This window comes from Eutrema salsugineum, unplaced genomic scaffold, assembly GCF_000478725.1.
Source record: "Eutrema salsugineum unplaced genomic scaffold, Eutsalg1_0 scaffold_5, whole genome shotgun sequence".
Taxonomy (NCBI): domain Eukaryota; kingdom Viridiplantae; phylum Streptophyta; class Magnoliopsida; order Brassicales; family Brassicaceae; genus Eutrema; species Eutrema salsugineum.
In genome coordinates this window covers 10494500-10518813 of record NW_006256612.1, presented here as the reverse complement: position 1 = coordinate 10518813, position 24314 = coordinate 10494500, and the positions used below count along the sequence as shown (strand labels likewise).

At 35.7% G+C, this 24314-nt stretch overlaps 6 protein-coding genes across 6 annotated transcripts; 2 read left to right on the top strand and 4 right to left on the bottom strand.

Annotated features, from left to right (window-relative positions):
* Positions 1–3795: 3795 nt before the first annotated feature.
* LOC18993422 (NADH dehydrogenase [ubiquinone] 1 beta subcomplex subunit 3-B) lies at positions 3796–5345 on the bottom strand. The gene is made up of 2 exons (XM_006416947.2): positions 5004–5345; positions 3796–4026 (listed from the first exon to the last, which is right to left on the bottom strand). Exon 1 carries the CDS (start codon positions 5247–5249, stop codon positions 5028–5030), a length of 222 nt encoding a protein of 73 aa, XP_006417010.1. The 5' UTR covers positions 5250–5345; the 3' UTR covers positions 3796–4026; positions 5004–5027.
* Positions 5346–6997: 1652 nt separating this feature from the next.
* On the bottom strand, positions 6998–11467 carry LOC18993420 (protein STICHEL-like 1). The gene is made up of 6 exons (XM_006416945.2): positions 9161–11467; positions 8858–9077; positions 8164–8667; positions 7556–8081; positions 7398–7479; positions 6998–7293 (listed from the first exon to the last, which is right to left on the bottom strand). The coding sequence occupies exons 1-6, from the start codon at positions 11243–11245 to the stop codon at positions 7210–7212; spliced, it is 3501 nt and encodes a 1166-aa protein (XP_006417008.1). The 5' UTR covers positions 11246–11467; the 3' UTR covers positions 6998–7209.
* Positions 11468–13523: 2056 nt separating this feature from the next.
* LOC18993419 (pentatricopeptide repeat-containing protein At1g14470) lies at positions 13524–15151 on the top strand. Its single transcript, XM_024153071.1, is given in 1 exon segment — positions 13524–15151. A coding segment is annotated over 1 exon segment (1512 nt). The 3' UTR covers positions 15036–15151.
* A 656-nt stretch (positions 15152–15807) lies between these two features.
* On the top strand, positions 15808–17271 carry LOC18993418 (ankyrin repeat-containing protein BDA1). The gene is given in 5 exon segments (XM_024152299.1): positions 15808–16135; positions 16138–16287; positions 16502–16906; positions 16908–16985; positions 16987–17271. Coding segments are annotated over 5 exon segments (1194 nt in total). The 5' UTR covers positions 15808–15859.
* Positions 17272–17852: 581 nt separating this feature from the next.
* Positions 17853–19151, bottom strand: LOC18993417 (AT-hook motif nuclear-localized protein 17). The gene has a single exon (XM_006416942.2). It carries the CDS (start codon positions 18732–18734, stop codon positions 18051–18053), a length of 684 nt encoding a protein of 227 aa, XP_006417005.1. The 5' UTR covers positions 18735–19151; the 3' UTR covers positions 17853–18050.
* An 858-nt stretch (positions 19152–20009) lies between these two features.
* Positions 20010–22609, bottom strand: LOC18993415 (PHD finger protein ALFIN-LIKE 7). Its single transcript, XM_006416940.2, has 5 exons — positions 22170–22609; positions 21846–21878; positions 21166–21394; positions 20692–20818; positions 20010–20582 (listed from the first exon to the last, which is right to left on the bottom strand). The coding sequence occupies exons 1-5, from the start codon at positions 22264–22266 to the stop codon at positions 20310–20312; spliced, it is 759 nt and encodes a 252-aa protein (XP_006417003.1). The 5' UTR covers positions 22267–22609; the 3' UTR covers positions 20010–20309.
* Positions 22610–24314: the final 1705 nt, after the last annotated feature.

Sequence of the window (24314 nt, the reverse complement as noted above, 5' to 3'; positions counted from 1 at the left end):
ATGAATCTTAGATTTCACATTTTATTCATACTCTTCCTCAGTTTTTGCATGTGTACTGTCCTTGCTTTTCTCACACACCATTTCGATTAATCCATTTAATCCATTTTTACGTTAGAAATCCAGCCGTTGCCGTTGCGAACATTTTCGCTCTTTATTTTTCTTTGTTTTTAACTTATTTATTAATTCCTTTTGGCATGAGATTCAATAGCCTCACACCACTTCAATCCAAACAAAAGCAAAATCATGTTTAGATAAGTTTGTTCGATTTATCGGGATGTCCGTAACCTAATCATATGGTTATATATTATAGTATCCGGAAAGCCATGAACTTTAAGACTTTTTTTTTTTGGATCCGATGAACTGTGAAACCGATAATGCAAATTTCATATAAATTTTTTTGGCTTTTTTAATTGAAATCAAATTAACCCTTAAACCAAAGATGTTTCGCTAAGCTTAGAATGTGTTTGTATCTGCATGCATACAATCAAGACCAATAATCATGCAGATAGAGCATTTCTACATGATTTCACATGATTTCATTTTTGTATAGTCGAGCTATATATAAAAGGAAACACAAGAAAGAAATTCTGTTTACACCAAATCATTTTGTCATATTTTCCATTTGAAAAAATTATAATAAATATAAGTCTAATACATCAGTTTTTTTTTTGTCAACACCTAAGGACAAATATCAGGCTCTATTTGTATTTATTTTAGAATAAATTGAATGATGAAACCATAGAATCCCTTTTTTTTTGTGACGATCAGAAATTCAGAATGCAAATTCTCATTTAAATGACCTTGTGTTGCATACTTTTTCCGTTTTTTTTTTTAATGCGTGTTTGTACATATTAATTTATCATATATATATATATATATATACATGTGTCTTCTCTTCAATCCCAGCACCTTCTAATATCATGATTTTATCTTGATAACTTGATATATATGTTGGAATTTTTTAAAAGCAACCTTGCTTTGAATCTTGACATTCCCTGCTTTTTCCTTGCAATTTTACCTAAAGTTCAACTATATATTCCGATTTTTATCATCTAATCTCCTTCATTCTATATATATACAGAGTAATAATTTAGTCTTTTCTTTCTTTACACTTAATCATGTGGCATATTATTAAAGATCTATTAATACATTGCGTACTTGATCTTACATTTCATCCAAAATAGTAATAAAAATTTCTTTTGATAAAAAGTTAATTGAGTTAACAATTTCAATCAATAATTAACCATTAATATACATATAATGGATAAAAAAACCTACAGTATGTCTTAATTGCTTGGTCTACAATACATACAATATCACAATTATGTTTTTTTCGTTTTCTAACATAGGAACGCAATTATGTTAATAAAGTGTGTAGGTTTGAATATATATTCGTATTTTTTGTCATATGTTTACATACATCATAGTAATTAATACATGCACAAATTCATAAGCGCACACATTTAATTATGTATACTAGAAACGGTGCAACAGACTAACTGGGGACCGATTCATGGACCAGTTCATAGCCCATTCGGGAAAATAACATTAGTTCGGAAACGAATTGTTGGAAAGATGGTTTGTCTTAAGGTTCAAAAAAGAGGTTGTCTTTTTTTTTTTTCTTGGATAAGTGGAAATGGTTCACGATGTAGTGGAGGAATAATATTGGTTATCGATCTTTTTTTTTTTTTTTTTAAACGGAGGAATATTGGTTCGCTAAGACCCAAAGAATTTTCCTTTTTATCTTCTTTATTTTTTAATAGTTTAAGAAGGAATTTCAAATATAAGTTAGGCTAAAAATCTTATTTTAAATATAATGCCTTGAATGTTTCAAGATTTTAGAATAGATTTTTTTTTGTTTTTCAAAAATCCATTTTTCATCCAATCAAGATTTTAGTAAAGTTGATTCCCTATTTTTTAGGAAAACTAGTTTTTCAAATAACTACCAATTTGTAAACAAAAACTAAAATCTACTCTTATGTATTTTTTATCTAAATTGTCGAGAATTTTTATTCTATAAAAAAAAATTCTTAGCCATCAATATATTTTTTACATAAAATCATCAGTCTCATACTATTATACATAAAAACAAATCTCATAATTTTGTCAATTAACTTTCTGCAAAATAATTTTATTTTATTAATAAAAATATATCTAAATTAATAACTTTAAAAACATACATATTTCCATACACACTCACATATGCATTTCAGTAAAAAATGTGCTTGTTTTTTTTAAACACTTAAAACAAAACAAAGTCTGAAAAAAACATAAAAAATATAAATCAAGGTTTAATATATATATATATATATATAAACAAAATCCAAAATATAAATAAACCACCATTCAAGTTTTTTTGAACCCAAAATCTACAGCAAAATCAAAAACTAAAAACTCAGAAACTAAAATCTAAAAACCAAAAACCAGAAGTCAAAAACCAAAAACTAAAATCTAAAAACCACTTAAACATTCATGGCCTAAGTTATCTTCTTATCCTTAATCCCAAATTACCCATCAAACACAAATACACAATAGCAGTTCAGTTCCAATCGAATTTACAAAGAATCTTCATCTTTTTAAGACAATACTTTAATTTGAAAAAGGCATATCTTTAAACGAACATAAATGACATATTCTAACATCTATAGTCGTTATATCAATAACGCAAAATAAAAATAAAAGACAAACTGAATTTTTGTTTTTGACAGCTATTAACAATATATGCGATGGTTTTGACTACGATTATGGATAATACACTACATACAATATAATGAAAATTCTCACCATAAAACTGTAGTAGATCATTTATAGTTTTATAGCTAGTGGCATTCCGCCATCGACCGGTCGAGATCATCAGAAATCAATCTATTTTACCAAACAATTTTGTTTTTCAGTATTGTGAAATTTCATGAAAGCAATCTTTTGATTTGAGTAATTTTTCTAATCTTAAATTAATGCGTAGTTATTATTATTGGAAAGTAAGCGTCGATTAAATTACCTCAACGATGTATTTATTTAACCAATTAATACGGTAATACCACCCAACCAGCTTAAAATCTTGAAATTCAAAATATATTTTAGATAGATTTTTCCTGAGATTAGAATGTACATAGAAACGAAAAACATTCTGAAATTTGTTTCTGGTTAGTGTTTTTCCTTTAAGAAAATAATTCTCTTACTATGGACAAACTTTCCCACAAAGCAAGTGCACGAGTTCTGGATTTTTTAACACTATTATGGGTTTTACGTGCAATCAGTTTGCTGACATCTGATTTCTCCTCAAACATGTATTATTGTATGTTTGGTTCACTTTTCTATTTGTAAATATTCTCAAGGTACAGTTATATGGCAGATGAAATGGACGTAACGTGTAAGAAAATACAAACCCGTACCTTATATATAATTTTCTAAACTAAAGGATAAAGTTAACATTATAATAATAAATAATTGAGAATAATTATATATTATTTTCTGACTATACTGCAACGCCATATCCATCACTCACCTTCCTTGGAACTATAATTTCCAAAATAAACCAAATAATAGTCTTCAAGACAATTCTCATTCTTATTTCATAAACATCCCTTTTTCCGTCCAACATAAAAACATTCCTTTTTTAATTCGACTCGGAAACTAGAATAACAGAACAAAACATACCGGGCCTATTATTTTCCGTCCAGGCCCATTTCAAAAACCACACAAGACCTGGATCTCTACTGCTAAAAGTATGTATAAACCGGAAAGCTACTATCTCCAAAATGACGCAGTTTTTTAGCTGCGTATCAACATAGAAACTAGAAAAACCATCAAATATGAATAGGGAATCTTCAATGTCATTGTAGAGGAAACACAATTTTCTGGGATACAAAGAGACGCTTTGCACAAACAACTGAACAAGCTTTAAAATTGAACAGAGAAACCAAAGTCTTTGTGAACAAATCAAGCAGATTATTAAGACAATCCAAGAAAGCTAGTAACCGAGAAGAAGCCTGCCTTGAGTTCATCATGTACCACTGTTTCAGGCATCTGCAATCAGACATATGTACAAGTTTTAAGTGTAAGAGACTTGATACAAATTACACTTGAGAACAGAAGCAGAGGTGATGGATCTCATATAACACACCAAAAACCCGACTACTCTTTATGCAGCTATTGCCTATGCTGTTGCCAGCAAAACTAAAACTTATAAATTTTCTGTTGTATTGAATTGTTCTGACTATCTACTCACTCAACCTTAACTCTTATGGGTTAGTTTAGATTTTCATTCACCCTTGACTATACAAGCGAACACAAAGGGCGCATGTATAATGTGTTGCAAATGTTATTACCTGAAACCAACATTTTCTAAAATCTATAGGCTACATTCCACAAAGAATCTTTTGATGAGAGCACTGAACTTAGGGGGTACAAAAAATACGTACTTCAATTTAAGACAATTGATTCCTTCAGGCATTTCAAAAGCATCAACTAAAACCAAGTGATGCAAAGGAGTTTATGTAAACGATTTGCAAGTGTTATTACCTGAAACCAACATTTTCTAAGATATGGTTCCTCAAAAATATGACCTTCCTCAACATTTGCTATCATTCTAAAATTTATCCTTTCTTTTAACTGCTCTTTTCATATCTCCACTTTAGTCATGCAAGAACTAAGTAAGACAAATATATTGAACAAAAATTCAAGACAGACTCACTAAAGTAAGCTGATGTTAACTATGCCAAATCTTATAGAGAGTCAATGGGGGAAAAAAAAAAACAAATAGAGGATCACTTTGCAAAACATTTCCAGGTTCAAACGAGCTATAAGCAACAATATTAGCAGATAAATCAGGTTTTACTAGGGAATATTAAGCTAAGTAAACGCAAATATCAATTTAACATAGACGAGTATGATTCAGACTAATTAATATTTAATCCCTCGATAAACTACATCTCTGCGTTCCGATCAAATGAGTAAAATTACAAAATTAGCACATAAGATGAATCAATCGTCAACGATTTTACCTGATCGAAGAAGATCAATGCTCTTCAGTGAGACGGAGCAGGCTGTTTCTGGTGTTGGTGAGATGATTTGGAAGGAACCAAAGCTTTGCTGTAGATCTGCTCACCGACGAGGTAGACGCAGAAGGCGGCGACGCCGATGCCAAGACCAGGAAGAGCGTGTCTCATTTGGTTTGATAGCATCGGATGCTTCCTCCATTCATCTCTTCGCCGGAAAAATTCGCCGGTGGTACCCAAAGGCTTCGCCATATTCTCCGGTGTTCGATTAATCTCCTACGACCGTACGTTCTTCAACTTCTTTATTCTCTTATGACAAAACATGGGCTTCTTCAATAGTTGCGCTTTATTTCGGACCTTAATTTTTCGTTATGGAATAATCTGAAAATTGATGTAGGAACAAATAATAAACGAGAATAGTGATTAGCAATTTTACGTTTTATTTTAATTTTCTTTTATAAATTAACCAATTTTTTTTTTGAAATTTTATTATGTTATGCCTTTTTACTTTTTTTTTTCTTATTTGTGCTTATACTTTCTTATGTTTTACTTATTATTTCATTGGTTTATCTAATTTTAAGAAAAAAAATATTTAAAATAGTTTTAGAGTTTTGGTACTTTTATACCAAAAACATGGTTTGTGGTATTTTAGAGTAATTATCTTTTCTTTTTCTTTTTTTGCTATAAAATTTGTGTTACTTAAAAATAAATTAAGTGTTGAGTCAAAGGTATATCCGTGTTTCAGTCATATATGTTTTTATCTTATTGGATGTATTGTTACTAGAGGGACTAGAGTAATTTTTTTTTATCTTTTATAATTTAATATCAAAATATTAAGTTGATCATGTACTTTCTATTGGATGTATGTTTGAATAGCTTTGATAAACAGTTTGTTCGAAGACACAATTGTAAAAAATAACAATAATTGACCAAAAAAAATATATTACTTCAAAATGATCATATTTATATAGTAAAGTTTCATATTGCATATTATATAAGACTTTATAATTTTAGAGTTGTTATCGACTATTTCTCGTTAAATAGAAGATAAAGTACAATGATAAATCATAGTAACATCTTCTGATATTTTCAGCTCATGCATCTGGTTCAGGGGAAGATAACATAGTGAATTCATCAGAGAAAGTGTTTTCAGGCATGGACAGCGAGTTCTTGTCGTTTGCAGATGGGATTAGTGGAGGAGGATCTAGTGTTGGAGAAGATGGAACTGGTGGAATTGCTGCACCGGTTTTGTCTGTGAACGGTTCGGCTATTGTTTGGACTGATATTAGAAGAAGAAGAAATAGAGTAACCTCCATTGTTGTTGCGGAGACCTTCATGATTTTTTGTTGTTGTTTTGTGTATTACAGTGGTGACGAGCTTAGCAGGACTTGTATGGATTGTATTTGTATGTAAACCAGTGATTGTTTTGTTTTGGTCAGTTCATGTCACTTATGTGTATAAATAGGTGGAGGTAAACTGGTAAAGTACACGAGAGAAAAACAGACCTTATCTTACTTCTATGTTTATTAGTTTTTAATAAATGATTGAATCTATAATTGGAAATTTTGATTCACAGATTATTATTTTTTAGATAAACTAATCTAGATGGTAATGAAGATTCTTTTTAAAAAATAACATTTATAGATTTATATCGTAATTACACAATTAGATTTGTCTGTTCCTCTGATCAAATCTATATTTTTAAAGGTTATTATTACCTAGATATTGTTTGTTATTAACTTATTAAAGAGTTTATTTTTTAAGAAATGGACAAAATCCTACTTATATATATATTTTTTAAACTTACTTTTATAAACAAAAGTATAGTCACTACTCACGAGTGCAGTTATTTATAGGAAAGTATACCATTTTAAGATATTTCTCATTATTGTTTTGAACCACTACATTTGTATCACTGTATAAACAATGGGCAAAATAATATAAAAAACAGTTTTAGCATATTACAGTAACCTTCCTATCGAATTTGAGTACTCTTAAAATTACATTACTTATCTCATTATTTACTACTATTAAATTGCTTTTTACCATTTCATTACTGTAACTTTCCTATTTTCTTCATTAAAAATTAAATATAATAATACAGTAAGAGAAACGAATTATACTATGGTGACTTTTCCTGAACAATATAACTTTGAGAAGTGAGAAGAGTTCTTGGCATTTTGAATTTTTACTTCTTCTATGGTAACCGTTCTTACTTTCTTGGCTTAGCACATCCACTGAACAACGAAAACCGTCTCTTTCGACTTCTTCGTGATCGCACAGAAGTCCCTTTGATCTATATAATCAAGTAATCAAAAACGTTAAAAATGAAAAAAACAATAAGTAAATTATGTTTGGTTTGATTTCACCATTAAAGTGAAATTTTGTCGATGGACTCACCTTGCCTCCTCTTGGAGACTTCTGTGTGTTCCAACAGAAAAGCAGACTGCAAACTCCTCTTCCTGATCCTGATTCATATCCTCTACACAAACCAAACAAGACAATTGTTTGTCATGAAGATCTTATTTGGTTTTTCTTTTATGATCAAGATTACTTACAGATTGTCTTTGTTGTTTATGAAGTTACTATCGTGGAGTAAACTCGGGGAAACAGGACAATGCTCCATTTTTTTAGCAGTCTGATTTTCCTGAAGCTCACCCATTTCACCAATCCTGAAAACTTTAACTCCATTTAATAGGCCAGAAGAAATAGTAGAACCAATTACAGGTTGGTGATGATGATTGGTGTCTTCTTGAGGTAAAACTTGATTCCGTTCGGGTTTTAAGTGGCCTTGTGAACCTGGAGTCCTCTGTAACCACTCAGTTTCTAATCTCTGTTCTTGGATGATCATTTCAATCCTTTTCATTGGATTCTCATGCCCACTTTCAGTGTCTGAACCAGTACTCACTGTTGTTTGTCTGGTCTGCTTGGAGTTGAGTAGCTCAGTTTTAGACAAGAGGATTATCTTGACCTCTGCATTTCGTCGTAGTACATTCTCAATCGAGTTTGTGATACTGCTTAAGAACCTTTCTGCTCTTAATTTAATCTCTCTTTCGCCAAAGGCAATATAAGCAACTAGAATACCTGCAACCAAGATCCTATTAGTATTTCAATTGCTTGGGTTTTCCTTCAAATGTAAAGTAATTAATAGCAGTTTTAGGCTTACCTTCAACTTCACTGATAGATAATAGCTTCCCATGAGTATATAGCAGCTGCTTCAATGTCTTTGAATGGCATTTATCTATACACTTTATCCAGATATCATTCAGTTTCTCTGAATTTCTGCAAGTAAGCGTCATGGTGCTTGCAGTTGTATCGCCATCCGAGGAAATGGAACCGTCACTGGATGAGGAGTTTAATTTCATTTCATGAACGGTATTTCCGCCTTTTCTCAGGAAAGTTGGGGATGATGAGTTACTACATTGAAGGCCTGATCTCTGTTTGTAAGCAATAACTTCTCTTGAAATGCTTGACAGGTTTTCTTCAGTTGCTCTAGAGCTTTGCCTTCTACTACTACCGGTGTGTGTGGTTCCGGGAGAAGGCATCAGACCGAGCTGCAGCAAGGTAGCTATGAACCATGTTGAACGATCAGTAGTAACTCTAAGCTGCTTCTCAGCCTCAGAAAGAATCTTCAAAGCATGTTTTAGCCTCTCCATATCTGCTTCACTCACTACAAAAGAAAACAAACGAACAAGATTGGCCAAAAAAGAAAGCAATCAAGAGGCATCAATAAGCCAAAAATTTGTATAAAACCATTCTAGAGAAAGGGAAACCAATAAGCAGAAGCTTTGCATTTGAATACTTTGCAGTCTCATTCAAAGATTATTAGAACTAACGACTTTGAAGTTCCGGAAACTCACAGTTCCGTCCATCAAGGAAGGCGTCACTGTATTTTGCGTCCAAGGCCTTGTATGCCCCAGCAATGATATCCATGATAAGACTGGCGAGTTGAGACATCATGACTATTGGGTCAGCTCCTAAGTCAAGTAACTCTCTAGCTTTCTTCACAGTGTCTGCCGTGTCAGAAGACAAGGCTAATTCCAAAAGTTCAAGCAACTTATCATCTGAAACAACACCCACCTGCACAAACACCAGCAGTTACATTTACGTTACTTATCGTCAATGCAAAGGAAAGGAAACATAGAACAGACAGCAAAACTTACTAGCTCATTTACAAGATCCACGGTGATTCGTTTTCCCATCAAACTCAGCTGATCCAACATGGTTTCAGCATCTCGAAGTGAGCCATCAGCATTTAAAGCAATCAGGTTCAAAGCCTGCGATTCCACATCGAAGTTTTCATCTGAAGCAATTTTCCTTAGTCTCACAACAATGTCACCATCTCTGAGTTTGTTGAAGAGGTACTTCTGACACCTTGACTGAATGGTCCGAGGAACATTGCCAAGGTCGGTCGTTATACATATGAAGACGACTTTTTGCAGAGGGTTCTCAAGAAACTTGAGTAAAGATAGCCAAGTCTTAGATGGCAACAAGTGACACTCATCTATCACAAAAACCTTGTATCTTGGCGAACTCTGTGGAACCAATGTCAGCAGTTTTTTCAAAAGGTACCTAACTTTCTCAGCTCCATTCTTCTTAGAAGCATCAAGTTCCAACAAATCCTTACTTTTCCCCAACATGAAATCACTGCATTCTTTGCAATACCCACAAGGTTTCATTTCTTCAGTAGCCACCTCACAATTCAGGGCAGCCGAGAAAATTCTCGCAGTAGATGTCTTCCCAGTTCCTCTAGGACCTTGAAAAAGATAAACATGAGCAATCCTACCTTTTATCACAGCGTTCATTAGCGACTGAACAGCTATACTCTGCCCAATAAGTTCATCAAAGAACATTGGCTTGTACTTTTTGCTCAAGCTCTGAATATTCTCCGGTGTACTTCCTTCTTCTTCTTCTTCCTCTTCCTCGTCTCCTTCTCCATCCACAGCTTCCAAACCACCCTGACTCCTACGACTAGTAGACCATCTCCTCCCATCTAATCTACTTTGAGCCTCTAAATCAAGCTCTCCGAAATCCGTTGAAAGATCATCATCACTACGCCCAATCCCTATAGATGATCCTCCTCTACTATGACCACCATACTTGAGCAAAGGCACAACGCCCAATGCACTTCTTGAAGCAAGTTTCTGTTTATTGTATCTCCCAGAGGAATGTCTGTGTCTACGATATACCGATTGACTCCCACACAAAATGCTACTTCCTTTCCTTCTAAGAGTATCAGAAAACGAAGGTGAGCAACAACTCCTACATCCACCTCTATGTTTCAGATTCCTCTTGGTCCAATAAAACGGAATCCCACAGCCTTGTCTCCCTGTAACATACAAGTTATCATCATCATCCAACTCATCATCACCATCGTCCCAAGATCCAACAGTGCTGGGATTACGTATAGCATACATATTGTACGAGCTAGTCGACAATGCAGGCGTACTATTACAAGTATGAGAAGAATCATCTCTTTTACTACTAGCTCTCAAGAACTTAGATGAAGAGCGTGACCAGTTCTTTTGCTTAAGTTTCAAGAGCAAAGGAGATGATACTCTAGTAATCTTCCGGGGATTGCTAAAATCCTCTGTTTCGTCAGATAAATCACCAGATTGATCCCTCACTGCACTTAAACCCGATGCAGCGTTTCTTGTGCCGAGGACTGCTTCTTTAGGCTGATGATATCGAGACAAGAACTCCAATCTCTTACTCTTCTTCTTGCCTAAACCGATCTTTCTGATCTTTGAAAAACCCGGTGACACTAGATTCGTGTCTCTGCATCTGAAAATCATCGAAGCCGATCGGGTCTCCCCGAGACGCGAATCTCCACCGTTCCTCGCATCACTCACGTCATCATCGTCGTCATCATGATTGACACTACTTTGGATCCACGAAGTTCCATCTTCACCCTCACTGTTCCTGGAAAATCCACTCTTGTCGCTTGAAGTTTTCTGAGTTTTCCAATTATACAGAAACACCTTCTTCTCCTTCCCGTTTCCAATTCCTCGACTACTCTCCGCTCGAGTCGGAAGCTGAGAATCTAACTGATTGTTACTGGGATTCTCGACGTTCTTGTTCGCCGGAGGCTCCTCCACCGTCTCCGCAACGGATCTAGACGAAGCCAGAGGGGATTTCCATGAGGAAGTGGTTCCCGGATCGCGTAAACCCCTTGCTACTTTCCTGATTTGAGTGAGCTCCCTCTTCAGATGCAATTTGCTCGGATCCGAAATTCTTAGACCCGACATTTGTTTCTCGACAGCGAAAGAGCTTATCTTCGAGTTCTTCCTCCTCTTTGGCCTCAAGTTTACAGAAGCATTTCGATCGAAACCCCTTAAACGAAGAAGAAATTATAAGAAGTTGAAAAGGGAAGGTAGTCTACACTTCTCCGTCGATTTAGCACAGTTGCGCCGGGAACTTCAACGGCGTTAAAGAAGAAGAAAATTTGAAAGAAGAAGAAGACGAATCACTTTAAGAAACCGAAGCTATGAGAGCGAAAGCGAGTAGAGTACGAGAGAGATGAAGAAAGGGATGGATAATAAATTCAAAAAAATCACGGTGATGATTATTTTTTTATTTTTTAAATAAATAATTAAATGTTAAAGAAAGAAAGGACACGAAAAGAAATGTGAAAAGAGAAAACAGAGTCGGAAGGAGCGGTGACGCTCGGGATTCTCCTTTTCTGGGGGACTCTTGTCAGATCCATCCTCACGAGTCACGCCTCTTCTCTGTCTTTCTGTTTTGTTTACCTTTGCCTACCATTATTAATGTTCTTTTTTTGTATAGATAATGTTTAAACTCTTTTTTTTTTTACATATATAATGACTCGAGATTTTTTTTCTTTTTTTTTTGGAAGTGAATAATGACTAAAGTTACTCAAATACCAACATTCTATTCGAACATAACTAAAGACAATCCAAAATATCGTTATAATACCATACTATTCATAGCGAAATAAGTATCATAATTTATCATAATCGGGAAAAATAGAATAGTACCAAAATTATTAAATATTTTTAACGGCCACTATTATTGTTCTACCAACACTGTCTTTACAGCTTTACTGATCAACAAATACTGTCTAATTTTGTCAACAAATATTATACGTTACACATTTCTGACATTTGCATGTCTATTAATGCGAGACCAATTATTCTTTTTAAGTAATATATGTTGTAATTGTACAAAACACAAATCATTTCAGCCTGTTATTTAGTTTTCTAGTTGCGTTATATATTCTATATTTTTTTACCAGAAAATAATTAAATATTATATATATAAACATAGATGTATAATCTTTGCCTTGACAAATGTCTTCACTCTTCTAGATCTCACGTACGCCTCAGCTGTTTTATTGTTTGGTCCGTTTGAAATGTCGAACAAATGTTCTCTACGATCGCTTAAATATAGACACAAATATGTATTGTAGATGCATGTGAACAAATCTCTTGTCTGCTTATTTGTGCTCTTTTTTAATAATGCATTATAATCATTCATTTATGCAAAAACAAATTGACGGTGAAAATGCACATGGCACTATTTTGTCTGTTTTCGAAGTTTCTTATGCCCCTCAAATTAGTTTATTAGTCATCGATCTAAATAGTTTAGTAAACGCCGGTCTCAACGTTATTTTTCATAATATAACATGTAGACAACCTTATTCAATACTTAAGGAGGAATTAAGACAAGCGACAAATTAATCTGGTCGGGTAGATAATAGATGGTCCTCTTGCTGTGAGAGTCCTGTTGTCCACAATTTATAGTCATAATTAATGTCCGTAAATTTTTCTCTTTAATAAATAGCTAATATTTGATCAATGCTTCATGCTGATACATTAGATTGTAGAAAATCTGGAAAGTTCCATCGGTTTTGCATATCAAATCGTCTGTCTTTATCGTATTAAATTGTTTACTTTGAGATATTCTCTCCGTTTCATTAAGAATGTCATTCTGACATTTTTCACACTTATTAAGAAAACTATTAAAAATACTACTTTACCTTTTATTAATGCATTAAATAACTTTTTTCTCTACATTAAATCAATATGGTCAAAACTGGAATATTGTTTAAAATTCTGCATTGAAAATATAAAACGACACTCTTTGTGAAACAAAAATAAAACCTTAAAACGACACTCTTTGTGAAACGGAGGGATTAAAAAAAATATCTGCACAAATAGTTTAACATAATAATATAAGATCAAAGAAATGAAAAACTTGCATTACTACTAATGACAACTTAACAAACTACGTTGGTTTTTGAATAACATCATTTGTTAACGTGTCTCTCTCCCCTTTGATGGGCAAATAAAAAATTTTGATCTCTTTATTTTTTAAAAAAGTTAGAAAGGAAAAGTTAATCAGATGTGAGTTAAAAAAAACATACGGGCCTAATGTCCAACTAATGGGCTTAAACGAGCTTTCAAAAGCCTATATATATCAAGTAGTAAAATAATTTAACTAAAACTTTCTTCTTCCGTTGAATTTCGGAATAGAAACCAGAGAGAATGCGTTGAAGCTATATATATGTCTGGAGAGATCACTGCATCTCTTGGCGCCATAGCTTCACAAGCTCTAACATTCACTCAGTTAAACCAAATCCAAGCTCAGCTCATCGTTTTCAACTCCCTCCATCGACAAAGCTACTGGGCTTCGCGCCTCATCAGCTCCTGCACACGCCTCCGTGCGCCGCCTTACTACGCGCGGCTCGTTTTCGGTTCAGTGGCATTCCCCAATGTCTTCGTCGTCAATTCCATGTTTAGATACTTTTCGCAGATGGATATGGCGAACGATGCTCTTCGTCTCTACAAGCAAAGGTCGCGTTGCGGGATTATGCCCGACGCCTTTTCTTTCCCTGTGGTGATCAAATCGGCTGGGAAATTCGGTGTCTTGTTTCACGCTCTTGTAGAGAAATTGGGATACTTTGGGGACCCGTACGTACGGAACGTGATGATGGATATGTACGCGAAGCATTAGTCAGTGGAGTCTGCACGCAAAGTGTTCGATCAAATTACTCGGAGAATGTGTTCTGATTGGAATGTGATGATTTCTGGGTATTGGAAATGGGGGAAAAAGGAGGAAGCTTGTAACTTTTTTGATATAATGCCAGAGAATAAAACCGATGCGGTTTCTTGGACGGTAATGATTACTGGTTTTGCGAAGCTTAAGGATTTGAAAAGCGCAAGGTGGTATTTTGATCAGATGCAGGAGAAGAGCGTTGTGACTTGGAATGCCATGCTTTCAGGTTATGCCCAGAACGGGTTTACAGAAGAAACTCTGAGATTGTTTAATGATATGATGAGACTTGGAGTTAAGCCAAATGAGACCACATGGGTCATTGTTATTTCCGCGTGTTCTTCCCGTGGTGATCCCTCGCTCGCACATTCACTAGTAAAACTGATTGATGAGCAGAGAGTCCGTTTGAATTGCTTTTTGAAGACGGCATTGCTTGATATGCATGCTAAGTGCAGAGATATTGTATCTGCTAGGAGGATTTTCAACGAGTTAGGCACGCAGAGGAATCTTGTCACTTGGAACGCTATGATTTCTGGATATACTAGAATCGGCGATTTGAGTTTGGCTAGGCAGCTTTTTGATACAATGCCTGAGAAGAATGTTGTTTCCTGGAACTCGATGATAGCTGGGTTTGCTCATAACGGACAACCTGCACTAGCTATAGAGTTCTTCAAAGAGATGATTGATTCTGGAGATTCCAAACCGGATGAAGTGACAATGATTGGTGCTCTCTCGGCTTGTGGACGTATGGATGATCTAGAATTAGGTGATTGGATTGTGAATTACATTGCTAAGAACCAGATCAAGCTTAGCGTTTCGGGATTCAAGTCTCTGATATTCATGTATGTAAGGTGTGGAAACCTGAGGGCAGCAACACAGGTGTTCGATGAAATAAAGGAAAGAGATGTTGTCTCCTATATTACACTAATCTCAGCTTTGGCAGCTAATGAAGACGGGATCGAAAGCACTGATTTCTTGAAAGAAGAAGAAACAGCTAAGGAAAGAGATATTGTCAAAGATTAAAGAAGAAGGCATTGAGCCAGACCATGTGACTTACACTGATGTCTTGACAGCTTGCAAGTTGCAACCATTCAGGATTACTCGAAGAAGGCCAGATAATATTTATATCTAAACTGCCATCGGCGGATCTTTGTTTAGGCCATTCAGCTTGCAAGTTGCAACCATTGTTTCTTTTCCCATTTGAATATGGCGTGGGAATGGAATATCCTTAAATGATTATGATATGAACCTTAGTTCAACGTAAGAATTAGATAGAAGATTTACAATGCATAAAGGAAAACACTCTAACATAGAAAATAAAATATCAAAACCTAATTTATTAACTAAAACACACTAATTATCCCTTAACCATTATCACGTATCAGATTAATAAATAAAAAGGTTAGGTGTGATAACTGGTTCTTGCTTCGAAGCTTCCTGGTAAAACGCCCCTACAGTTTCTTTTTGTTGCTTTATTTTATTTTATAATCCTTAATGATTAATAAACAAAAGGGTTAGGTGTGATCGTGGGTATTTCTTTATTTATGTTGACATTTGACTACGTTCGGTTTAAACTGGTTTTTGCTTCGAAGCTTCCTGGTAAAACGCCCCAGCAATTTCTTTTTGTTTATATATATAACAAGGCCACAATAGAAAGTCAACATTTATCGAAAAAGAAAATTTCTTCAATAAAAGTTTTTGTTCCTCCCCATTTTATTGCTCTTTTTTCACCTCTATCGATCGTGTTGAGTTCTGTTATAAACAAATTTTTGATTCCTGAGTTTTTGCCAAAAGCTCTCTCTGTATGGATCCGAGACTTGAACAGGCTGCTGAGTCGGGAAGCATTGATGATGAATCTTAAGCCATCGTTTGCAAGAAAGCTGGACAAAAGCGGGTGCAGTCCGTTGCATCTCGCTGTGGAAAAGAATAATACAGATTTTGTTTCCACGATGCTCGGGCTTGATCACGGCCTTGTCAGCGTTAAAGGGAAAAATGGCATCACGCCGTTCCTTGCCCTAGTGTCCAAAGGGAATGTCGATCTTGTGGTAGAGTGTCTCAGACGTTACCCTGAATGTATCCAAGATGTGAGCGTCAAGGGCCAGAATGCTTTGCACCTTGCTGTGAGACGAATGATAGATTTGAAGTTCTCCAAGTGCTCACGGGATGGATCCAGAGAAAAGTCCAAAGAAACTCGATCGAGACCAGAATTCTGAATAAAAAGGATCTCAGCTGCGATACGGCCTTGCACCTTGCAGCATATAAGAAAGATCTTAAGGCATGCTTTTATTTTCTTCAGTTTCTTTTTTTTTTTTTTTTTATATTTCTATACCAGAAGTAAAAGCTCTTCCACACTCACTCAAAAAAACTAACTGACAATGAATCGAGTGAACTATGTGAGATTCCTGGTAGAATAAGATTACTACTAAACTAATCTTCATGTATTAAGATTCTTATAACCAATATGATGATATGTATCTTATCTTGTGTAGGCGGTTCAACTGTTACTAGAATGTCGGTTGGTGAAGCGGAACAAAGTAAATGGTGATGGTTTAACAACACTTGATATCTTGAGAGCCGCAGGTGGAATGTGCTTGGATTTAGAACATAATCTTGTAAAATCAGGGTGTAAAGAGGCGGCTTCAATGCCAAAATCCAAGAAAAGGTCTGATTTTCTAAAATCGCCACTCACTTTCTGGACATACTGCTCCACGGTCATGACACGCCTAAGGTCCAACATTTCAAATGAATCTCGTGGAGTCTTCCTGATCGTATGCACTTTGATAATAACAGCCACTTATCAGACTGCACTCCAGCCTCCCGGAGGTGTACACCAATCCAACGATGAGAATGCGGGTTCCGTGGTGATGAATCAGACATTCTTCATCCTTGTTTTTGGTTACCAACACTATAGGCTTCAGCTGCGCTCTGTTCTACACCTTCTGTCTCTTACCACCTCAGAGTTTGTTTACACTATATATGGTTTTCTTGGATAGGCACATCTCTTTGCGTCTCTTACGCCTTATCAATGGCGGTAATCTCGCCACACCCCATGGTGTTTCTCTCCGCCACAATGGCCTTCTTCCTGCTTTTTCCTCTCTTTCTCTTGTGGGAATTTTTCTTTAAACGCTGGCACAAGACTCATCGGAAGGTGAGGGTGGTATCTGAGCAGACTGAGCCCCGATTTAGTTGCTTTGATTGCTGCGTTATCCTTTGTTGCTTTGATTGCTGCTATAACACTATAACAGCATCGTATCCATAACATTTCCCTTTTGAGAATGCAGATGCTGCAACCCTTAACAGATTATAATTCTCTCTTATGACTTGTGACTTGGAATGTAATGTTCCAACTAGTAATTGGCTTATATCAATATATGGTGTGTGTTTCCATGAGTTTTATTACGCTTCCGGAGTTCAAGTTGCCAGTGGCTAATGAATAAAGTAGTTTGATGCCATGCCAACAAGAAAAAAAAACTACGTAGTTGGCATAGACAGACGGAGTAAACTAATAATGAAATTTGTTACCAAAATCATAAATCAAGAAAACAAAATAAAGGAGACATTACTCACTGTATAAAAAGCTATCTCAATCCCATAAAGAATAAAATGCAAATAAATGTGAAAAAACTTGTTCTGTCTTTTAGCTCAACTGTGAAAACTTTGTCCTCTTTCACAGCATCCTCTAGTGTTATATTAATCACAACTCCTCTAAGCTCTGAGATCCAGCCTTCAGAGATCCAATAAACAATTCAATAAGGTTCTAAAACAATAAAAGGGAATAAACAATCATTAGGGACAAAAATTTAATAACCTCTAAAGAATTCAAAGAAAGACACATGGGAATGGGATCATATTTTTATAACATAAGTCAAATCAAATTAATGTCAAACGTCGAAGCTGAAGAGTGTAGAGAGATTTGTGAGCAAGAGAGGAGTGAAGTCAATTCTGATACACAAAAAAAAAACCTAACAAGAAGATAAAAGCAAACAGCCGAGATTCTTGCATGATACAAAGCTGAAACACTTCAAAAGATTGGATTGGTCAGTAAGACGGTGGAGCCCTGGCGGTTGGGGCCCAAATCACATCAGAGCCACCCATGTGACAGCTGTACATCGACTCTCCACCGCCTCCAGAGACCGGCGGCGATTGACCCTCACCTTCCCTTGTCTCCGCCGACGCCGATTCCCTTTGCTTTTCCTCCGCCGGTAACCGGTGGTATGAGGGGTTGTTGAAACCGGCGGCGACGACGTAGACTGTTCCGGCGGAAAAGAGTGGACCGGAGACGAATCCACCGATGACCTGTCCCTGAGGTCCGGCGAGAGAAACGGTGAAGAAATCGGAGACGGGAGGAGGCAAGGAGGTGCGAGGCGGAGGAGGGAGGAAAGTGGCGGAGACGGAGAGGAGATCGAACTTTCCGTGAAAAGTGATGGTGGAGCCAGGAGCTGCTGGAGAAGGCTGACGCAAGGTGACGTTGACGACGGAGCCGGAGCCACTTAGGACGCAGACGCCGATGGATTTTCGGCGGCAGAAGCGGTTGATGGCTTCGACGACGTCGTTTCCGGAGGGAACTTGGAGGATGTAAGGACTCATAGGAGGCTCCGGCGTGAAAAAGACTGGTGGTTTCGGTTTGTTTTTGGAACCCGGTGGTCTGCCACGTGGACGCCGGACGGCTTCCATGGAGGAGGAGGAGAGAGAGCGTTGTTGTTGAGGGAGCTCCGATAACATTTTCCTCTTCTTCTTTGGATTTTTGTGTGTGGTTAAATGATACAGAAGGAAAAAAAAAAAAAAAGCTGCAGACTTTGTTTGGTATAAAGACTAGTCGTAATCTTCTTGGGAAGTGGTATGTTTTTACTTATTAGAATGGCAAAAAAGTAATAATACCTTTTTTGGTTTAACTTTTAGGATAAGGAACATGGGCTTTGAAAAGCAACAAACTTTAGGATCCAATTACAAGAAATGAGGCGAAGAAATGCTCTGAATCTACTAAAGGCATCGTTTGTAATGATTATCTTCCATCAGAATCTACATGCTTCTGGGAACATACCTTTTGCCATGGAAATGCTCTGAACACAAGTGGGTACAGTCCATGGCATCTTGCTGTTGAAGAATTCATAAAGATAACATGGTTGCTCAGGCTGCATACACGGAAGATCATTAGGTATGGTTCTTAAAGCTTCAAATTTTCTTTAATTTTGTTTTGTTTGCTGAATAATCCATTTTGTCATAATTGAACTGACTGTAGAATAAATGTATGCAGACGGTAAAACTGTTGCTAGAGTGTCAGCTGATGAAGCCGAACGAAGTAAATGGTGATGGTTTAGCATTTATTGATATCTTTAAGAAACCAGGGACAGAGTAGAGACTTGGATTTGGAACAAGCTGTTTTAAAAACCGTGTGTGTTCAAGGAGGATTCTGAATTCTCCTTTATATGCTTCAACCAAGACTTCACAGACTAATCACGCCGGAGAAGGAATCAGCCTCACAAACGCCGGCGGTGATGGGTATTCCGGGGAGAATGCGTCCAAGCGTGGAGATGCAAGACAAGAAAAAAGCCTCAATCAAGGAAGAAGTATTGTATATGTATGATGACAACAAAAAGTGTAAAAATTTATAGAATAATCTCATGGATCTTGCATCCTCTTGCATCTTCTCACTTGTTTTCTTAACATAATCTGTCATTTCAGATTTTATATTCAATGAAATTCAGAAAGCTTTGCTTGAGCTATCGTTATGATCTTCTACTCGCATATGTATATGGTGCAATATCTCTGCTTCCGTATCATCCCATACGGTAGATGGCGATTCCAATTCCGCGAAGAACTCGTTCGACACTAACACAACTTCTCTATATCTCTTGACGGGAATTTTCCATAGCCCTGAGGCTGAGCCATCTGAAAGCTACAGTAAAACGACTTTGAGAATCCAAAGATATAACCTTTCTAACATACATTGAATGGGTCGATGAGTTTCAGGAAATCAAAGTTGTAAAATAGATTTGATACCAGGAAGAAGAAACTAGTTGACATAGACTAGAGTGGCTTAAAGACAGAATTTTCTTAGAAACATAAAAGACAAATTAGTCGCAGCATTTTGACATTAACAGCAAAATCCAAAAAAAAAAACAAAAACAAAAACAAAAAAGAGACATTACTAACTGTAAACTGTCTCAATCCCATAAAAACTACACAATCAAAAGACTTTTGCTTCTTCTTCTCCTTCTCTGAGAGCTAATCCTTTCCGTCTTTTTGTTCGACTGTGAAAACTTTCTCCTTTTTCACAGTCCCTAATGCCATCACCTTTCAAGCTTTGATTTTCTTGTTGGTACTGCAACTCGGGCACTTGTAATGTTTGATGTGCTCAGCCTTAGCAGGTGTGATCTTCACGCACTTTCCATGGAACCATTTCTCACAGGCATCGCAACATATCCAGAACTCATCTCCTCCGTAATTGTCTCCACATGCGCCACAAACCGCACCTTGTTCGTCATCTTCCTCTTCATCTCCGCTGTCATCTTCTTCTCTTGGTGGTGGGGACATCTTTGAAGCCTTAGTGTGAGATTCGGAGTGACGAGGCTGCACGAGGAATCACAAAAGGTGTAAACACAGATAAGATCATAAGTACCCCATCAGATAGATAAATTGAGAAAGAGAGAAAAATAAATGGAGAAACGGAAGCTTCTACCTTGCCACTGCTAGATTTGCTTCTGCTACTGTTGTGGTTAGCAGATTGATCCTTGGCTGGTTTTGCATTGCCAGTTACAACCTCGAAAATGGTTGGGAGATCATTTATCATCTGGAAGAGCCTCTTCCTGAGACAAATTAATAAGCTCAGAGGCAAGACAACTATAAACTGTTTGACTGAACAGTATAAGAAAACAAACACAGTTCTCTGACTTTTCAACAAACTTGTATACAAGATAAGAACTAGGGGCTCACATGAACTTTAAACTTTATATATCTCAATAAAATCTATCAGCCAGGTGTGTTTCACAAAACTTGTGGGTTTATTTCTCTATATTGGAGTAAAAGATTGAAAAATGATAATCCACAGAAACAAGACAACTTGAGTTCAAAGGTGTACCAGAGATTGTTATTATTGCAGATATCATAATGGTCGAAATTATCATAGAACACCGAGCAGAGAAGGGATCTTTACCTCTCATTCTTACCAAATCCGAAACGTGCACCAAAGTAAAAAGCAACAGCGATAAGCCATGAATCACTGTGAACTGCAACCAAAGATATCCAGTCTTTCTCTGGCATTCCGTCCCTTGCAAAGTTGATGCCTAAAGCTGGTTCAGGAAGCTCAGGAGGGACCTCCTCAACGGGAAGATTAACCTCCCATGTCTCATTTGGAAGTCCATAAAGACACAAGTTTTCCTTCTCTGCATACAGTTAAAACAGAAATACACTAAGAAGAGAAACACATACAGAGAACTAACTTCACCTTAGCTACAAACATGTAGGAACTCACAAACACTAAAAAGTTTCCAATCTGTTCAAAAAATCAGGAAATCAAAACTACACCGAGGAGGAATATAATGAAATATAAAACTACGGCCAGAGGAGATAAGAACTAGAACCCTGACAACAACTGTAGATCTGATAAATAGAAACGAGAAAATCTAAAGATACAGAATCAACAGAGCAGTGAGCAAACTCATGAAGCAAAAATGCATTTCCTAACACAAATTTTTCCCTAATTCAAACCAGGAGGCGATTCTTGCAATAAAAACATATAATATCAACTATTCAACGATAAACACTAGCTGAAACCAACCAGAGAAGAATCAATGCGCTACGAAGTTATACAAGATGGGTGACGAAATAACTCACCAGGGTCACACTGATGGAAAAACTTCTGTACATCTGCAAAAAGAAAACCCACACAACGAAAGAAAATAGTGAATAAACCCAGAATCGTCGAATCCCAGCAAAAGAAAAACCAAAACACGAAGACGAAAGCCGAAATTGTTGATTTTTATCTGAGAATGAAGAAAGAAAAAAACGAGCATAAACATAAAAACTCGCAAATCTGTACAAAACACACGGCACACGGTGCTCATTGCTTATTCTCTGAGAAGCAAATAAGCTTAGATTCGAACAAAAGAAACAGAGATTATAGAAATAAAGAGAAAGAGAGATAGAGATCGAAGTCACCTGTAGAGAGAGCCTTGATGAGACCAGCTCGACGACCCCTAAAGTCGCTAAACACCTCTTCGACAGTGCGAGGTATAGGATTCTGAATTCCCTCCATATGCTGCAACCAAGACTTTCACGGAAGAATCACGCCGGAGAAGTAATCAGCCTCACAAACGCCGCCGGTGATGGGTATTCCGGGAAGAATGCGTCCAAGTGTCGAGATGCAAGAGAAGGGAAAGGAAGCCAAGATCGGCTTTTTCCTTTCTATCCTTTTAAGGGGAAATTGTTTACTTTGAATTCCGTATTTTGGGGAGAAGAAACAAATCTATAATCTTTCAGAGGAACTTAATTGGGAAAATTGAGAAAGAAGAGAAGAAATTGTGAAGAGGAGAGAGCAGAGCTAAAGAAGAAAAAAGAAAGAAAAAAAAACCCTAGAAACGAAAAAGAAAGGCGACAAAAGATAATTTGGGGGCTGGTAGGCATGGATCAGATAACAGCGACAATATGTATTGTTTTATTTTTGACACAACATGTATTTTTAATTTTCTTTTGCTACTAAATTCCAATAATTTGAAGACTCCACAAGCGTGTCTAACTCTTATGGAGGCTTAGGCAAATTTTAAAATATATTGTCATTTAATATGTTTAAATATATATTTTCATTTATAATTTATTTAATATTAATATTATTATAGTTTTTTAAACAAAACAAAATTTTAAACATCATAATACTAGTATTATTGTAGTTGTGTCTTAAACATTTATATATAATTACATAGTGTTTTCCTACTATATATAACAAATAAAATCATGTATCTTACATATTTGATTAAAATTACAAAAAAAAATATGACCTTTAAAACTAGAACAAATTTTGGTAGCCTAAAGTAATTGCTTTTTTTTATACATGCACGGCTCTGTCCACAAGTATTCTATTTTTCCTTTGTTTACTTTTGGGTCGACATTTATATGTTTCTGTTTGAGGTATATGCTGGTTCTAGCAATTTTACTGTATTTTTTTGTCGTAGCAATTTTACTGTATTTAACTCTTAAAACTTGTACTACATTATCCATATTTGCCATCAATATAATTAATGGAAAGACTAAAGATAATAAAAAATGAGTTTTAATTTTTTCAAAAATGTATGCCTTTACAATTGTCTTTAATTTTTAAATGTATGCCGTTTTATCATATCAAACAATAATAACTACTACAACGCATACCAAAAAATAAAAATAATAACTACGGATCTGGTTAGGAAGGACTGTTGCTGTAGATTTTAAATTTTGACTGTAATTGTAAAGAATTTTGGCTGTAAAATAAATGGTTGTGACTTTAAAAAAAAAAAAAAGCCACATGTTTATGCTTTTAAAACTTATGTGTGAATTACGTGAAAAAATAGAAAAAGAAAGCTATGAAAAAATTTAGAAACAGTCTTTTTAATTTTAAAAACTATTAAATTAATAAAGTTTGATTGATTAATTAGTAGCTTTTAAGACTTTTATTTTTGTTAAAGTCGTTTTAAAAGTTTATACATCTACTGATCTACATTAGGCGTAAGAAAAGCCCATGTGATGAATTGGACGATATTGCTTTTCCATTGCAGATCAGAATTGCCGCCAAGTATATAAATTGATGCTTTCTCTACAGATAAAAAAAAAAAGAAGATGAAGTTTGTGTTGAAGATACTTGACTTGAACCCCAAGTTACCGGATATTTTGATGGCCAAAAGGATAATAAAACGTCGAAAGTCGAAACCAAACTAAAACATTTCAAAGTACGTAGTTTCCAATTGCTGTCTAATAATTAATTAAATTATTAATATGGTTATAAGATATGGTTAAATTATTAGCTCGGTTTATATGGCCACGGTCCACCCTACATTCTAATCTTCATTCGATACAAGCCAGCACCGATTTTGACTTACATATAAACAGACATTTGATTTCAGCTATAATCCCCAGTATAAGACGAGTTTTAATCGACCATGGTCTTCAGTGGACAAGGCTCTTTTGATAAAATGGTTTACGACATGAAGTTACGTTCAAAGTAAGGACAGACTCATCATTCTGTTAAACATTTAACTAGGGGAGGCGATGAATCAAAATTCAGTTGAAAGATAATGTTTTGTTATATTTTCTTCTCCAAGATCTTCGCAACTA

Coding starts and splice junctions, on each gene's coding strand:
- LOC18993422 (XM_006416947.2), bottom strand. CDS start 5,249: ATGGCGAAGCCTTTGGGTACCACCGGCGAATTTTTCCGGCGAAGAGAT.
- LOC18993420 (XM_006416945.2), bottom strand. CDS start 11,245: ATGTCGGGTCTAAGAATTTCGGATCCGAGCAAATTGCATCTGAAGAGG. Junction 8,082..8,163: donor ATCTATCAGTGAAGTTGAAG/GTAAGCCTAAAA, acceptor TCTTGGTTGCAG/GTATTCTAGTTGCTTATATT. Junction 7,480..7,555: donor ATAAACAACAAAGACAATCT/GTAAGTAATCTT, acceptor TGGTTTGTGTAG/AGGATATGAATCAGGATCAG.
- LOC18993417 (XM_006416942.2), bottom strand. CDS start 18,734: ATGTTATCGGAGCTCCCTCAACAACAACGCTCTCTCTCCTCCTCCTCC.
- LOC18993415 (XM_006416940.2), bottom strand. CDS start 22,266: ATGGAGGGAATTCAGAATCCTATACCTCGCACTGTCGAAGAGGTGTTT. Junction 21,879..22,169: donor CATCAAGGCTCTCTCTACAG/GTGACTTCGATC, acceptor TTCTTTTTGCAG/ATGTACAGAAGTTTTTCCAT. Junction 21,395..21,845: donor TTTCCATCAGTGTGACCCTG/GTGAGTTATTTC, acceptor AACTGTATGCAG/AGAAGGAAAACTTGTGTCTT.